At 38.9% G+C, this 18,975-nt stretch overlaps 1 protein-coding gene across 1 annotated transcript in view; it reads left to right on the top strand.

Annotated features, from left to right (window-relative positions):
- CDYL2 (chromodomain Y like 2) overlaps positions 1–18,975 on the top strand; it is a 167,688-nt gene that overhangs the window by 108,605 nt on the left and 40,108 nt on the right. The window contains exon 3 of the mRNA XM_073605542.1: positions 3,634–3,851. Within this exon, the coding sequence (XP_073461643.1) occupies positions 3,634–3,851 (218 nt within the window). The remainder of the gene's footprint in view (positions 1–3,633; positions 3,852–18,975) is intronic.

Here is an 18,975-nt window from a genome sequence, read left to right as displayed (position 1 = left end):
TAGAGGTCATTTCAGGAAATTTTAGCCATTAATCAGAGTGTACTGTTAGTGTTTGTTTTGTTGCCATGGTTACCAAAGCTTCTGTTATACACAGGGGGGAAGGTGGCTGGAGCATCTCAGCTGATTACAGAGCCCGGGGGAGGGGACAGACACACCATGTACTGATTTATAATAGAGGAATATGATGGGGCAGTTTTGATGGGGTAATTCTGATGGGGCAGTTTTGATGAAGTAGTATTTGGGAAGCATAAACAGGGCATGAGCGTTGCTAGGAAACAGTGGTTGTAAACACAAGATGCTGAGACACTCCAAATGCATGTGACTTCATCTGCTAGACTTGATAATGCTTGTAGACTCCTCCCACAGTTTTTACACTACAGAGACAAGTAATATACCGAAACGAGCGGATTGTTCCCGATTGGTGTGTGGAATATTTCGCCGAATGGTCCACGAAATATCGTAGTTTTTTGCGGCAATATTGGTCCCATAGGAATGAATTGCGAAATGTTCAGTGTCATTTAATTGATGTCCTATTACCTTGTGGAACTTTGTGAAAAGCTGAAAAATACCAGTGTGAATCCGGCCTCAATGTCATTTAATTGGTGTTCTATTACTTTGTGGAACGTTTCGCCGAATGGTTCACGAAATATCGTCGTTTTTGCGGTGAAATTGGTCCCATAGGAATGAATGGTGAAATGTTCAAAACTAGAGCGGGAGGTGACAAAAGCTGACAACCCCATGATCAGCTGAAACATTATGACCGCCCCATGAAAAAAAAAAAAATATTTTTGAAAAAAAAAATATATATATTTTTGAAAAAAAAAAATATTTTTGAAAAAAAAAAAAAATTATTTTTGAAAAAAAAAAAAATTATTTTTGAAAAAAAAAAAAATTATTTTTGAAAAAAAAATTACTTAAAAAAAAAATTATTTCGAAAAAAAAATTATTTTTGAGAAAAAAAAATTACTTTTAAAAAAAATCATTTTTGAAAAAAAAAAAAATCATTTTTGAAGAAAAAAAAATCATTTTTGAAGAAAAAAAATCATTTTTGAATAAAAAAAATTCATTTTTGAAAAAAAAAAATTACTTTTGAAAAAAATGTTCAGCTCTTTCAGCGAATGATGGAACTTTTTTACTACTATTTATACTTTTTAAAATATTAAGCTTTTTAACACTTTTCACAGTTACTCAAGCCACTCCACCCCACCCAGTTACTCCGCCCACTCCAGTTGTAGAGGCAAGAACACTTTCACAATTTCCCCAGAAATTGTACCTTTTCTAGTTGTTATTGCTCTAATCGTAAAGACAGATTGTATGTATACAGTATATATTTCTGGTCACAGTTTGTTTTTTGTTGACATTGTAGGCCTCGTTCACACAGGCGTACTTGAGCGTTAAGTGTTTGCCCGCATGTGGATGCACAGATGTTCCATGCATCCCTGTACAGGCAGTCCTGATCATTTCAGTTGGGATACAGCGGCTGCACATACACAGCCGCTGTTCCCAATGTGACAGTTGTGTGGGTCCCCGAACATAGACTGTGTGCATTCAGGGACCCACACGGATGTCGGATTGGGAGCAGCCGCTGCCTCCCAATTGACATGAATAGGACTACCTGCACATGGATGCACAGAACACCGGCGCATCTCTGTGTAGGAAAACCTGGCCCTTTGCACTGAATTATTCCATAAGGCCTCATTCACATGGGCATACTGCCCATATGAATGAGGCCTTATGGAATTATTTCATTTTAAACGTAAGCCTCACAGAGGCTTCTGATGCGACTGGAGGTAAAGGTTCAGGTATTATAATTGCTAAATGACATAAGCGCAAAAAATGTTGTATCAGTAAAAAATACAGAGATCGTGAAGGCATAACATGTCGTTAAAGTGATATCTTTTAGTTAGCTGCCAAAAGGTATCGCTTTGACAATTTTTTTTTACCTTCCCTTCCTCTGTATGAAAATGACATTAAAAAAAAAAACAGTGGGTTATTTAGCCTGCCAGTATCAGGTTGAGAATAAAATACCTGTTTAATGTGGACATGACATTTAAACTGCTGCATTGTTGCAAAAAATGGCTCTGGTTCTGAAGTGGGTCATTATGTAATAGATCCAGATGTCCAAAGTGGTATCAGATCCGAGCATTGACTTCAGTCTCTGTGAAATACCTAAAAATCAATGTTGTGCTACTTCAGCTTTCACAGATTCTGTGTCAGACGCTGATAATAATCGCTGGTTGTTTTTCTACTTGTCAAGGCATTTATTTGGAAAAGGAAATTGTAAAATTTAAATACTAAGCCTCTTAGGCCAGCCTAAAACAGAGCAGCGAATTTCTTTTCTGCAACCATTGATTCCCCCATAAACACAGACAGTGTTCATGCGGGAATCCCTCCTGACGGCCATTGTCTAAAGAGGAGTCATCGGCTTATGCGGCACTTGCTCCCTACTACAGCTCCGATTTTACAAGTACAGTGGAACCTCGGATTACGAGCATAATCCGTTCCAGGAGTACGCTCATAATCCAAAGTACTCGGATTAAAAAAAAAAAAAAAGCGAGTTTTCCCATTGAAGTCAATGGAAACGAAAATAATTTGTTCCGCATTGACTTCAATGGGATGCAATACCGCATGTGACCAGAGGCGGGGGGGTGCCGGAGAGCCTCGGAAATGGCCGAAAAGGCCCGAGGACACTTCGGCTGACCTCGGCAAACCTCGGAAAGACTTCCTACCAGAGATTTGCCGAGGTCAGCCTCTGCATTGCACTCTGATTGATGCTCTGGGATGACGTGTCAGCAAGCCCAGACCGAGATCTATCAGTCCCCTGTCTGCGATCTACTGGTGGATCGCGATCTACAGGTTGCTGACCCCTGCCTTAAACTGACTATTTTGGTATTGGATGCGTACGTTTCTTCTGCAGGTGCCTTAATGTAGTAGTAAGCCCTCAGTATTTTTGAACTTAATGAGCACAGTAAGATGCACATTTCCCAGCAAACTATTAGATTCAATTCTTAACCCAGCACTTCTAGTTTTCAACTTTCAATGCTCCTGGCTCAGTGCGGCTTCCTTGAACTTCCAGTCTTCTCAGGGAGGAATTAACAGTGGACGGTGCAGTTTAGAGTCAGTCTGCTAGCTTGGAGGAGCAGGAGAGTGTCTTGCCATCCTAGGCTACCAGGCTGTGTGTTCCTATTGATGCTCACAGAACAAGGAGAAACACCATTATTCCCCGCATGCTAAATTGAATCCATAGGATACTGCAAGAGAAAGGAGCCATCCTGAAACAGGTAACCTGGAGCAGTGGTCATGGCGCCAGCTTAAACTGGAGAATAGGCAAGCATTAAAAGATAAGGAAACTGCATACTCGGTAAGCAATTAAATCGGCTACTTAAATAGCTTATAAAAACTAAGGGTTTAATGTCACTTGAAGGAACCTGGTTACTGCACAGGGTAAGCAGTGTGCTCTTGCTAATTGTTGAACCTGTGTGACCTCTATCTAAAACATAAACTTAACTTTCATTTTAAATCATGGCAAGAAAAACAATATATTATGCACCATGTATAGTGGTTTTTAACCTTTTTGTTCTCTTTCTTATGATGAACATCTGCCTTTTTTTTTTTTTTTATAAATATTTGAAGGAGAGTCATTAACAAATGGAGAATTGACTCCACCCAGCCCGGTAAAACGGAAACTAGACTTGGACAAAGATTATGTGTTCGATAAGAGATTGAGGTACAGCATCCGGCAGAACGAAAGCAATTGCCGATTCCGTGACATTGTTGTAAGGAAAGAAGATGGCTTCACTCACATACTGCTCTCAAGTCAGACATCCGACAACAACGCCTTGACGCCTGATGTAAGAACCACAAGGATTTTTTTATCTTAATTATAAAGTGTTTATTTTTTTCATTCTTATGAAATCGTAGCTAAATCTAAACTGCATATTTTTTCAGATTTTTGTATTTATTTAAAGTTACCACTGAGTATTTTATTTAATTGTTTTGGTATTGTTTCTTTATTTATAGCATTGTGAGGGTGAGATTATTCTTAAAAAGAAACTATAATCACTTTTGGTCAGTTTTCTTTCTTTTTTAAATTTAATGTTAAAAATAGGTTTGTATTTTTTTGTTATTCATTACTTGAGTCAAATCTTTTTTTTTTTTTTTTTAAATAATCATTTACTGCATTGTGTATATAGTACATACAGCATGCTGGCTTTGGTAGGAGGTCTTGAAAAGAGAGAGAAAAATCCCCTATGTGGTGGACTTTTAAGGCACGATAATTTTTCAAAAGATTTTAGTGGAGTGTTTTTAGGATTTCAAAAAATATTTATTAGAAAAATATATAGAAAAAGTATATAAAAGCATGGAATGTTCTAACATGTCTAAAATTTTTACACCGTCATATACATTATGATATAATACAGTCTATAGCTTCTTATACCCGACGCGTTTCAGAGTACTAAGTTGTCTCCTTCTTCAGGGAGTTTAGCAAGAAGAAACTATGTTTCTAGAATAAAACAACAAATGAATAAGTAGATAATAATGACAATAGTGTTTAGTGATATACAATATTGTTAAAGTGCAGTATCAGAAAGAACATTTACAAATGTTGTGACGATATAGTTAACATTCCAATGGTTGTATCTTTAAAAACATACGAGAGTGCCAATGCTTTCAAGTTCTTATTCGAGAGACCCCCAGTGGTATATATGTATGCAGATGTCAGACCCGGGAGGAAGCCTGCCGTTGACCCAACACCCCCTCCTCCGTCAGGGGAGGGATGACCAAAAAGGGGCAGGGGGAGCCTGAAGACCCACTGGGGTCCCCAGTGGGTCTTCAGGCTCCCCCTGCCCCCTTTTCGGGTGCAAGAAGCTATAGATTGTATTGTATCATAATGTATATGATGGTGTATAAGTTTTAGACGTGTTAGAACATTCCATGCTTTTATATAACTTTTCTATATATTTTTCTAATAAATATTTTTTGAAACCATAAAAACACTCCACTAAAATCTTTTGTAAAATTATTGTGCCTTAAAAGTCCACCACATAGGGGATTTTTCTTTCTCTTCTTCAATACTGGATGTGGCACTTACTACCCCCTTGCTCAACATTACTGGCCCAAAAATTTTTTCTAAGAGGTCTTGAAAAGGTCAAAATCCTTGATCAATGGGCATGAACGGACCAGATGAAGGTATACAATATTGGTTAGGCATAGTCTTTGCAAATCATCATTTTGTTTTTAATTTTAGTTAAGTCTTTTGATATACCAAAACAAAGAAGACAGAGAAGGAGAAGAAAATTTAACAAAGGTTCAATAATGCTGAAAACCAATAACCACAATTTTTTGGGTACATCAGAAAATTAGTAACTGCATGACAGTGTTCTAGAGTCAAAGTCTGGTAACTCTATCCTCATGGTAAAATTCTCCTCCAGCACTCATCCAAGGATAGAGCGAAACAGTAATTTGTTCTACAGTATCAGAAAGGGGGATCATTGTTTATAATATAAGGTCTTGAAAAGGTCAAAATCATTGATCAATAGGCATGAACCGACCAGATGAAGATAGGCAATTGGTTAGGCATAGTCTTTGCAAATCATCATTTTGTTTTTAATTTTAGTTAAAAATCTTTAGATATACCAAAACAGAGAAGAATAAGAAAACTTCATAAAGGTGCAATAATGCTGAGAACCAATACACAGTTTTTTGGGGTACATCAGAAAATTAATTTGTGCATTACAAAAGATGAAAGCCCAACTCTTCTTCTTTTCTTCCACCTCCTTTAGGAGGATGCTGCTAATATATCTCGGGTACACTAAAGTTCTGGTTCTACACATCTACAAGAGCTTCCACTATGAAGGGTTCACACTGGGGTTGATTTACTAAAGGCAAATAGACTGTGCACTTTGCAAAGCGCAGTTGCACTCTGCAAGTGCAGTTGCTCCAGAGCTTAGTAAATGAGGTAAAGCTTCACTTTGTAGAGTACCCAATCATGTGCAAGGAAAATGAAAAAAAAAACAGCCTTTTTGCTTGCTCATGATTGGATGATGGAAGTCAGCAGAGCTTCTGCTCATTTACTAAGCTCTGGAGCAACTGTGCACAGTCTATTTACCTTTAGTAAATCAACCATACTGTCCCTATCAAGAAAGAAGATTGGACAGCTGCACACCCATATAATGCAGATAAAAGCTTCTTTATTCAAAAAATCATCAATAAAAACAGGCACAAGGCATATTGGCAGGGGAAAAAAAAGGTTGACGCGTTTCACACATTTAAGACGTGCTTTGTCAAAACCGTATTGGACACAATCACCATACACACATATATATACAAAATATCTAGGGCTGTGGAAATTAACAATTATTTCCTTGATTTAATCGTTAATTTTTTTGATCGATCAAAATTGTTTTGATCGGTACTCATCTCTCCCGGCTTCCGGGTCTTCAGGGAGTTCCGACAGAGATCCGGTGACGTCATGGACATCGACATCACCGGACTCCTCCCCCCTTCCCCAGTCATTGACGGTGCCCATGCTGGACAATGGTAAAGTGATGGAATACAGCAGGCGCCTGACCGATCCAATCATGGCCTGAAAGGCCTCGGCCGAGTGGGCATATCCGCGAATTGCAGAGGTGTGGCTGCGAGCCGGTTTTGTGATTGGCCGGACACGCCCCATGCTGATGATACGTGACCCTTGCTGGGAATAAACAAGCATTGGAAGGCATTATGAAGGTGTGTGTGTTGTCTGTACTGGATAGGTCAATTGTGGAGGAGGAATCGTGGTGATTTAAAGTACATATACAGCTTGAATCTGTATTTTAGTTTTAGATTAAGTAATACAGAGAGAAAACACCTCTCGGTTTAGGCTTTGCCTTGTGCATCCCAGTGTGGAGCTTTCATTTCACTTCCTGTCCCAGAGACACAATGGGAAGTGAAATGGCATTCCCATTTTAGATGGTTGTCAACAGGACTGGTATACCCATTGGAGGCATTACCCAGATAGCAAGCATTTGAGCTGCAAGTTTGAAAATGTCCTGTTAAAGTGAAGGTCCACCCTAAAAACAAATTTAACATTAAAAGACTCCTTAAAATTTTTTTAAAAAGTTTTTTTTTTTTAAATGTTAAGTCATGGATTGTGGAAATGAACTAGTGTCGGGTGATTGTATATAGTGTATAACATATTTACCACTGACTAATGCAGACTTGCAATGCAAGGAGATCAGCTAAAAGTAGTTGGATCTGTATGTGCATTATAATGAATCGAAATTAGTTGATTAATCGATTTAAAAAAAAAATGATTAATCGAACACAAAATTTTAATCAGTAACAGCCCTAAAAATATCACATGATTGCACAGGTGTACCTGATGAAGTGGTAAGGGCTGATGATATCAATCAACTGTTCCCACTTGAAAGGGAGAGCAAACCATTTCTGGTGCAACCATTCCTCCATGAGATAAATATAAACAACAACATCTGAAAAACTAAAACATAATAACAAAAATAAAAATATGTGTTATATATTACAAAAGAGAAAAACAATGTAAAGGTGTGTACATCCTGCTGAAACCAAAACAAAGCCCACATCCTGAAAATTCTTTATAATTGCACTCATGAAAATAATATTTTTCTTTTCCAAAACATAAAAAAATAAAAGGTGAAAAACAACTCTGTATCTCACCTGTGGAAACCTACACACCACTACAGGTGATGATGTAAACAATGCCTCCTCCATATTAAACACAGCAAAAAAATGTATGTACATGTATAATCAAAATCCCTATATCAAGGATATATACAATAATTATTACATTACCGTTTTACTTTACTGTCCAAAAACTCTGGAAGACGGGCAAAAGTCACTGCAAGTTCATATGTAGTATAACAAAAAATGTAAATTAAAAGTGAAAAAGTGTGGCGCTAATGGGTAGTGAGACTCCTGCTGCTATACAGGTAGAAATAGTGGTTAGGAGAGAGTGAAAACACCTTCAGTGTAAATACGTGAAAAAATATTGTGTTTGTAAAACATACAAAAAATTATATATATATAGTGGGTAATATATACAATACGGGTAAAAACACAGTGTGTGTTTAAGAATATAAAAAACTCAGTAAAAAACTGTAAATTAATTGGGAGACAATCATACATAAGGGATAAGACAAATAATTGTCAATGCAAGATATCTAAATGAGCTGAGTATGTTATTCCACAAAACCAAAATTCAATGGAGGTGGCAGACAAGAAAAGGGACATCGGCATCCCCAGGGGAAAACAAACATAAATAGGAACTCAAAAATCTCTTAAATGGCCAGATGGGGTAGTCTCATTCAGTCCCACAGGCAACTGGGTGTAGGCCGTCTTCTCAAAAGGAAATTTAGAGGTTATTGGGAAAGGTCCCGATCAATACGCTGGATCTTGGCTCATATGGATAATTCCCACCAGGAGAAAGAGGAAAGCAAAAGAATGCCCTTACCAGATCCGGTGGACTCACAGGCCGTAGCGGTGAGTCAAACGAGCCTATACCGTTAGACGGTGTGAGGTAGAGGTTTGTGGGAAAACTTGTAAACCATCTTGTCAGCAGTCCTCAACTGAAGCACCGATTTGGAGTCCGGGGTCCCCAGGGTATGGTTCCGATCGCCGGATGACCGTTTCCTCAGAAGTCCATCATGTGTGCAAATAAGTAAGAGAGAGGAAAAAACTCCACATAGTGTAAATCCTTGGTTTGCAAAGAGCATAAAAGCACTTTATTTGAGGAGTGTACTCTGGAAAAAGATTTTTTTACAGACAGGGGGCGGTAAAAACTAGGCCCAATATAAAAACCGGCATAAAAATTATAAAAACAGGCGCAGTAGGTAGTGGTGGGGTATAGTCATAAAACCCGACGCGTTTCGCCTCCTAAGGCTTCTGCTGGGGTAACCCAGCAGATGTCCCTTTTTATATTGGGCCTAGTTTTTACCGCCCCCTGTCTGTAAAAAAATCTTTTTCCAGAGTACACTCCTCAAATAAAGTGCTTTTATGCTCTTTGCAAACCAAGGATTTACACTATGTGGAGTTTTTTCCTCTCTCTTGCTTATTTGCACACATGATGGACTTCTGAGGAAACGGTCATCCGGCGATTGGAACCATACCCTGGGGACCCCGGACTCCAAATCGGTGCTTCAGTTGAGGACTGCTGACAAGATGGTTTACAAGTTTTCCCACAAACCTCTACCTCACACCGTCTAACGGTATAGGCTCGTTTGACTCACCGCTACGGCCTGTGAGTCCACCGGATCTGGTAAGGGCATTCTTTTGCTTTCCTCTTTCTCCTGGTGGGAATTATCCATATGAGCCAAGATCCAGCGTATTGATCGGGACCTTTCCCAATAACCTCTAAATTTCCTTTTGAGAAGACGGCCTACACCCAGTTGCCTGTGGGACTGAATGAGACTACCCCATCTGGCCATTTAAGAGATTTTTGAGTTCCTATTTATGTTTGTTTTCCCCTGGGGATGCCGATGTCCCTTTTCTTGTCTGCCACCTCCATTGAATTTTGGTTTTGTGGAATAACATACTCAGCTCATTTAGATATCTTGCATTGACAATTATTTGTCTTATCCCTTATGTATGATTGTCTCCCAATTAATTTACAGTTTTTTACTGAGTTTTTTATATTCTTAAACACACACTGTGTTTTTACCCGTATTGTATATATTACCCACTATATATATATAATTTTTTGTATGTTTTACAAACACAATATTTTTTCACGTATTTACACTGAAGGTGTTTTCACTCTCTCCTAACCACTATTTCTACCTGTATAGCAACAGGAGTCTCACTACCCATTAGCGCCACACTTTTTCACTTTTAATTTACACTTGCAACGGTCATATTGCTGTGTTGGCTGCTTTATCCCCATTTAGGAGCTGGCGCATTTTCTACATTTTTCTTTTATAACAAAAAATGGAAAAAGTACTACCCTAATCATAAAAGTAAGTCAAATCCCACTCAAAGTTTAAACCTCCTGGAATCCTTGTTTGAAGGGAAAATATCTCAAAAACTCTGGAATCCGTCTCATGGCGGGCACCGCCATTGGCGAATTCCCTGTCTCCTTGTGAGTCCAGTAGCAATCAACAAACCAGAATGTGGCTAGATGTTGTGGGTACGTATAAGTGTGGTGCTGACTGTTGTCCATGCTGTTCTCGGGTCATAAAAAGTGATCAATTTCGCTCCACAGTGAATGGTAGATCTTTTAAAATCAAGAGCTTCATTAATTGCAACGCTAGAAACGTGGTCTATGTGACTACTTGTGAAATGTGTGCGATGCAGTATGTGGGTCGCACTACGAGAAGGCTACGAGATTGCCTACACGGTCATGTCTACTACATAGAGAAAGAATAGAGTACTAGTGTTGCTAGGCATTTTAATGAGCTTCATGGAGATGACACCACCTTATTACAAATACAAGAAATTGAAAGGGTTGTCACCCCCAAGAGTAGGGTTGCCACATCATCCCTTTAATCCAGGACACATATTAATTACACAGGTTCTGAGGCTGATTTAATGCAGATAAGGCACCTAGTGAGTTTAATTACCACCCTAATTAGCCACAGAACCTGTGTAATTAATGTGTGTCCTGGATTAAAGGGATGATTTGGCAACCCTACCCAGGAGATGTGGAGACAACCTACTTCTATGATTAGGATAGTACTTTTTGCATTGTTTTGTTTTTTGTTATACTACATTTGAACATGCGGTGATTTTTGCCTTTCTTCGTTTTTGGACAGTAAAGTAAAACCGTAAAAAGGTAATGTAATAATTATTGAATATATCCTTGATATAGGCATTTTTATTATACATGTACATACATTTTTTTGCTGTGTTGAATATGGAAGAGGCATTATTGTCATCATCACCTGTAGTGGTGCGTATGTTTCCACAGGTGAGACACAGAGTCGTTTCCACCTTTTTATTTTATTTTTTTTTATGTTTTGGAAAAGAAAAATATTATTTCATGAGTGCTATTATATAGAATTTTCAGGATGTGGGCTTTTTTTTGCTTTCAGCAGGATGTGCACACCCTTACCTTGTTTTTCTCTTTTATATAATAATATATAATGCATATTTTTATTTATTTTTTATTTTTGTTTATTATGTTTCAGTTTTTCAGATGTTGTTTATATTTAGCTCATGGAGGAATGGCTGCACCAGAAATGGTTTGTTCTCCCTATCAAGTGGGAACAGCTGATTAATATCATCAGACCTCACCACTTCATCAGTTACACCAGCGCAATCATGTGATATTTTGTATATATGTGTGTGTAGGGTGATTGGGTCCAATACGGTTTTGACAAAGCACGTATTAAATGTGTGAAACGAGTCAACCTTTTTTTCCCCTGCCAATATGCCTTGTGCCTGTTTTTATGGATAATTTTTTGAATACAGCATGGTGATATTGCAGGTTTCCCCTCAATGAACCAGCAACCATCTATCAGTCACTGAGGGAAGTATGACATGTTGTGAGGAATACCTACACAACCTTGACATGAGTTTGAAGTTTTGAGCTTGAGAACAGGACTCAATGGATTGTTGCTGGATTTGTTAATGAATTTGCATGTGTTAGCACTTAATCTTACTTAGGTGGCTTACCAGATGTTTGGGACAAGAAAGAGCATCTAAGCTCACTTCCATTCCTCCAAGGATTATAGGGCTTTAGACGGTGTTGTTGTTGACCTATTTTGTTAATAGAATTGAAATGTTGGCTGTACTTTTAACTAGACTATGTGTCTGTATTTGTTTATGGGAGATTGAGGGGTCTGGAAACTTGGTATTGGGGCTGTGGATTAGCGCTTAAACCTATGTCAGCTTTGTAAGGGGAGTGAGGATGGCCAACAAAAAAATCCGTTCAATCAGATCTTGGTTAATGATGGTGACACTGGGCCAGGTCAGCTGTGTAGCAAATTATTTATTTTTAAATAAGCAGTTAATGCACATTCACGCTTAAATAACTCAAACATGCATACCCATTCCCTGGGCCAAGAATATGAAAAAGACACCCAATTTAAATATTTTAGTGAGAATAAGACTAAAGGCACATAAAGCAAACCTGTACCAAAGTTTAAGAAGGTAAATTAATATTTACAGCAAGTACCTAGAGGTGTCAGCATGCACCTTTTGCTATGTTTAGAAGCCCAGGCAGTATGTTCATGTTCAGAGCCTACCCCTGCTTCTCTCATTGTGTGTACAGCTCCCTGATTAATAGTGAGGTGCAAAATGTGAGCAGCAAGCATGCAAGTACCCAGATTTGTAGCTGAGGTCAAGATCTATGTAAGCTACTTTCCATTAATTCCAAAATTAAAGGTATGTACAGGCTTTTCTAGCATAAATTTGTTATCATTTTTAATTATAATAAAGATTAAAGTGTTACTAAACATACAACAGTAAAATCAGTCTGTATATGTAGTAAAGCATGCTTGTTCTACTCACTGTGGCACCTAAGGGGTTATTCTTCTGCATTGTGTAAAAAGCTGTTTGATCCTAATGTCTCTAATCCTCCCCTACTTCCACAGTCATCAAACCATCTCCTGATAGAACAGAGCCTTGGGGACAAGCTGCACATGCTCAGTTTGATGTGTATTGCTAGAGAGTTTTTTTTTCTTTGGCCCTGTGCTGATCACATGCATTCTCCCATCAGCACTATCCAGACAGAGGGTCAGGGGTCCTGCAGCCTTATAGGACAATCGGAGTAGAATGAAAACAACAGCTACAAGCTTTACCCAGATACTGATAGAAGTCACAAAACTGCTCTAACTGCTGATGAGAAAAAGTATTTAGCAGTTTATAATTATTAAAATGATTGCATTTCTGTGTACTGTGAAAGACCAGATATAGTGAATGCAGGGTCCTGGGTTTAGTAACACTTTGGGCTCATGTACACTGCATCTCAAAGAAGCTGCTCCTACAGGCGTTTGAACTTTTTTTTCTGCCTGGAAACTTCCCTCCATGTTAGGCAATGTGTCCATGCACACAATGTTTTTTTCAGGAGTTTACAGGCATGTGCTCTTACAGGCAGAAAACAAAAACCCCACCAAACCTGCATTTTTTTGAGAGGAGCTTTTGAACCGAAAAGCTGTCAAAGTGCACAAAAATGCATGAAAAAGCGTGAATAAGCTCATTAGAAGCTCGAAAATGCACAAAAAAAAAGATAAAATGAGCTGAGGAGATGGTTTTGAAAAAAATGCTTGTTTAAAACTCAATAAAAACTTGCAAAAGAGCACAAAAAAGCACAAGCTTCTTCAAGCTTTTAGGCAGAGAAATAAAAGCTCAAAGTATGCTATCAGCAGCAATTCATGGCAGACATGGCTCTACATGTTTCGTAGCTGACACTGCTTCCTTAGGAGCACAATACAGGAGAATCTACAATAGATACAAACACAATGATACAAATAGAATTGTATACAAACAACATAGCAACACCACTATATTTAATATAATTGCTATGTTTGCACACAATTCTATTTCTGTAAATAAAACTATATATATGTATGTGTGTGTGTGTATATATATATATATATATATATATATATATATATATATATATATATATATATATATATATATATATATATATATTAGACTTCAGTCCATCATGAATGCTGCTGCCAGACTCATCCACCTTACAAACCGCTCAGTGTCTGCTACCCCTCTCTGCCAATCCCTCCATTGGCTGCCACTCACCCAACGAATTAGATTAAAAATACTAACGATAAGTTACAAAGCCATCCATAACTCTGCTCCCAGTTACATCACTAGCCTAGTCTCAAAATACCAACCTAATCGCCATCTCCGTTCCTCCCAAGACCTCCTGCTCTCTAGCTCCCTCATCACCTCCTCCCATATCTGCCTCCAGGACTTCTCCCGAGCCTCGCCCATCCTCTGGAATTCCCTACCCCAATCTGTCAGACGGTCCCCAAATTTATCCACTTTTCGGCGATCCCTGAAAACTTTCCTCTTCAGAGAAGCCTATCCTGCCTCCATCTAACAACTGCACTATTTTCTCCATTAGTTCATCCCCCACAGCTATTACCCTTTTGTATAACTTGACCCTCCCTCCTACATTGTAAGCTCTAACGAGCAGGGCCCTCTGATTCCTCCTGTATTGAATTGGATTGTTATTGTACTGTCTGCCCTAATGTTGTAAAGCGCTACGTAAACTGTCGGCGCTATATAAATCCTGTATAATAATAATTCACACACACACATACAGTGCCTTGAAAAAGTATTCACACCCCTTGGAATTTTCCACATTTTGTCATGTTACAACCAAAAACGTAAATGTATTTTTTTGGGATTTTATGTGATAAACCAACACAAAGTGGCACATAATTGTAAAGTGGAGGATAAATTATAAATGGCTTTCAACTTTGTTTACAAATACAATAAAAATCTGAAAAGTGTGGCGTGCATTTGCCCCTTTTACTCTGACTCAATTGCCTTCAAAAGTCACCTAATTGGTAAATAGAGTCCACCTGTGTGTAATTTAATTTCGGTATAAATACAGCCATTCTGTGAAACCCTCAGAGGTTTGTTAGAGAACCTTAGTGAACAAACAGCATCTTATGGAGGCAAAGGAACACACCAGACAGGTCAGGGATAACAGGGTGGAGAAGTTTAAAGCAGGGTTAGGTTATAAATAAAAAAAAAAAAAACAACAACATTTGAACATCTCACGAGGTACTGTTCAATCCATCATCCGAAAATGGAAAGAGTATGGCACAACTGCAAACCTACCAAGATATGACCTTCCACCTAAACTGACAGACCAGGCAAGGAGAGCAATAATCAGAGAGCCAAGCCGAGAAACCCATGGTAACTCTGGAGGAGGTGCAAAGATCCACAGCTCAGGTGGGAGAATCTGTCCACAGGACAACTATTAGTGGTGCACTCCACAAATCTTTATGGAAGAGTGGCAAGAAGGCAAACATGTGGAAGAAGGTGTCCTGGTCACATGAGACCAAAATTTGACTTTTTGACTTAAAAGCAATAGGCCATGTGTGGTGGAAAACTAACACTGCACATCACCCTGAACACACCATCCCGATCATGAAACATGGAGGCGGCATCATCATCTTGTGGGGATGCTTTTCTTCAGCGGGGACAGGGAAGTTGGTCAGAGTTTTATGGGAAGATGGATGGAGCCAAATACAGGGCAATCTTAGAAGAAAACCTGTTCCAGTCTGCAAAAAACTTGAGACTGGGACGGAGTTTCACCTTACAGCAGGACAAGGATTCTAAACATACAGCCAGAGCTACAATGGAATGGTATAGATCGAAGCATATTCATGTGTTAGAATGGCCCAGTCAAAGTCCAGACCTACAGTAAATCCAATTGAGAATCTGTGGCAAGACTTGAAAATTGCTGTTCACAGACACTCTCCATCCATTCTGATAAAGCCTGAGCTATTTTGCAAAGAAGAATGGGCAAAAATGTTACTCTCTAGATGTGGAAAGCTGTTAGAGACATCCCCAAAAAGGCTTGGTGGTTCTACAAAGTATTGACTTAGGGGGGCTGAAAACAAATGCACGCCACACTTTTCACATATTTATTTGTAAAACCATTTTATCATTTTCCCTCCACTTCACAATTATGTTCCACTTTGTGTTGGTCTCTCACATAAAATCCCAATAAAATACATTTAGGTTTTTAGTTGAAACATGACAAAATTCAACGGGTATGAATACATATTTTATATATATTATAGCTTGTATCTATTGCGGATTCTCATGTAATGTGCTCCTTGGCTCACATCAAACCAGTTTGCACCAATGGCGGTGCGTTTTCCCACACAGGAAATATGTTCAAGGTAACATATTTAAATAAGGTATTGATTTCAGGCTAAACATCTCTTGGCATACTTGATCGACAAAACTGATTTAAAATAAAAAATAAAATAAAAAAAAGCAAAACATTTTTGGTTCTTACTAAAGCCAGTTAATGTCTTTGTCCATTGTATTCTGAGAATGCTAAGCCTTATCAAAATAATATGTTACAATTCCCTAAGAATTAAATTGTTCTGGTATTCATATGAAAAAGTACAAACTTGGAACATTTTACATTATAGGAGAAGATATGACCTTGCTTGTTGTATTCTTGAGTTTATTGGTAAAATTTAATCTGTGTTGTACTGGAATACCATCATTGTATACAGGCCACAAAACAATACGGAGCGTTGACGGATTCAGAAAATAGAGCACAATATAATTCCCATTGCAAATGTTTTTAAAGTGGGATATGCATTTTATTATGTGGATTGAATAGCATTAACAGTTTGTCTATATGATTTGTGTCTTCTTTCTTTAAGGAACTGTAAAAATATTACAAAGTGTTTTAGATATGTATCTGCATGTGTTTGGATTAAGGTCTTATTGGTGTGTGTTAAAGCCTAACTCCAACATTTTAATTTTATTATAAATTTTGTTTATATCCCCATAGAAAGGGTATTCCACTCTTCCAGTCTTCTGTGACTCCAATGCCCAGAACAGGAAGTGGGAGGAAATCTCCCTTTAACTTGATCGGATCTGCGCTATAGCCGAATGATGGCTACAGCGCGGATCTGCTTTGCGGGGAGTACGTCTATTGATGTCCCCCCCTTTCAAAGCTGGCCACGCCCCCCTAAAGGGGGCACGCGGCGCGCGCTGTGATCACCCTAGTCAATGAGACTCGGGTGATCACAGATCCGAGTAAGGGGCCGATCCCAGCCCCTACCACGTGATCAGCTGTCAGCCAGTGACAGCTGATCACGTGATGTAAACAGAGGATCGGTAATCGTTTTTCTTTTTGTCAGCGTGAGAAGAAAGGAAGCCGATCGCCGGCTTCTGTTTGAAGCGACATCGGTCCCGAAGAGGAAGAGCCTCTGTGCCCACCAGTACCACCTGCCAATGCCAGCAATCAGTGCCACGAATCAGTGGCCACCAATCAGTGCCACCTATCGGTGCCCATAAGTGCCACCTATCAATGCCCACCAGTGGTGCCAATCAGTGCCACCTAGCAGTGCTGCCTATCAGTATCATCTACCAGTGCCCATCACTGCCACCCATCAGTGCCACCTATTAGTACCCTTCAGTGCCACCTATAAATGCCCTTCAGTGCCACCCATCAGTGCCGCCTTATCAGTGCAGCCTTATCAGTGCAGCCTATCAGTGCCCAGTGTAGCCTCATCAGCGTACATCAATGAAGGAGAAAAATTACCTGTTTACAAAATGTATTAACAAAATATAAAAGGGTTTAGTATTTAATTTTTTTAACACAAAAAGAAAAACCCAGAGGTGATCAAATACCACCAAAAGAAAGCTCTATTTGTGGGGGAAAAATGATAAAAATTTAATTTGTGTACAGTGTTGTATGACCGCGCAATTGTCGTTCAAAGAGTAACAGCGCTAAAAGCTGAAAATTGGTCTGGGTAGGAGGGGAGGTTTAGGTGCCCAGTAAGCGAATGGTTACGCATAATTCATTTTTTTTCTTTCTCTTTCCCCCCTTTCTTCTTTATTTATGTTTTATAATTTGTGTATTTGTAAATTAATTATGCTAGAAAATCAATAAAAAGATATTATACAAAAAATATATATATGAAATCTCCCTTAAAGTGTATTTCCTCTTTTGCAGCCAAATTGGGATAATGCCTACTTTGTTTGTTACATGTTCCCATTAACATAGCAGAACATTAAAAAAATGCTAATTACTTTTTTATGTGCTTTATGCGTGCTTAAAAAGCTTTACATGCTCTCTCTGCTTTGTAATATTTAGGAGGGGGCTGTGATGAAATATTTAACATAATTAACACTTTGTGCTGTGTTTGAAGTTCTTCATTATCAACTGTAAACTACACTCACCGGCCACTTTATTAGGTACACCTTGCTAGTACCGGGTTGGACCCCCTTTTGCTTTCAGAACTGCCTTAATTCTTCATGGCATAGATTCAACAAGGTGTTGGAAACATTCCTCAGAGATTTTGGTCCATAGTGACATGATAGCATCACACAGTTTCAGCAGATTTGTCTGCTGCACATCCATGATGCGAATCTCCCATTCCACCACATTCCAAAGGTGCTCTATTGGATTGAGATCCGGTGACTGTGGAGGCCATTGGAGTACTATGACCTCATTGTCATGTTCAACAAACTAGTGGTGAGATGATTTGAGCTTTGTGACATGGAGCATTATCCTGCTGGAAGGAGCCATCAGAAGACGGGTACACTGTAGTCATAAAGGGATGGACATGGTTAGGAACAATACTCTGGTAGGTTGTGGCATCTAAACGATGCTCAATTGGTACTAAGGGGCCCAAAGTGTGCCAAGAAAATATCCCCCACAGCATTACACCACCAGCCGGAACCATTGATACAAGGCAGGATGGATCCATGCTTTCATGTTGTTTACGCCAAATTCTGACCCTATCATCTGAATGTCGCAGCTGAAATCCAGATTCATCAGACCAGGCAACATTTTTCCAATCTTTTATTATCCAATTTTGGTGAGCCTGTGTTGATTGTAGCCTCAGTTTCCTGTTCTTAGCTGACAGGAGTTGCACCTGCTGTGGTCTTCTGCTTCTGTAGCCCATCTGCTTCAAGGTTTGATGTGTAGTGCATTCAGAGATGGTATTCTGCATACCTTGGTTGTAATGAGTGGTTATTTGAGTTACTGTTGCCTTTCTATCATCTCTGTCCATTCTCCTCTGACATCAACAAGGCATTTTCCTTCACACAACTGCCGCTCACTGGATATTTTCAGACCATTCTCTGTAAACTCTAGAGATGGTTGTGCGTGAAAATCCCAGTAGATCAGCGTTTTTTGAAATACTCCGACCATCCCGTCTGGCACCAACAACCATGCCACGCTCAAAGTCCCTTAAATCATCTTTCTTCCCCATTCTGATGATCATTTTGAACTTCAGCAAGTTGTCTTCACCACGTTTAGATGCCTAAATGAATTGAGTTGTT

The sequence above is a fragment of the Aquarana catesbeiana genome, linkage group LG11 (genome assembly GCF_042186555.1).
Source record: "Aquarana catesbeiana isolate 2022-GZ linkage group LG11, ASM4218655v1, whole genome shotgun sequence".
Classification (NCBI taxonomy): Eukaryota; Metazoa; Chordata; class Amphibia; order Anura; family Ranidae; genus Aquarana; species Aquarana catesbeiana.
Note: the sequence above shows the minus strand (reverse complement) of the source record. Positions and strands in the feature narration are given on the sequence as shown.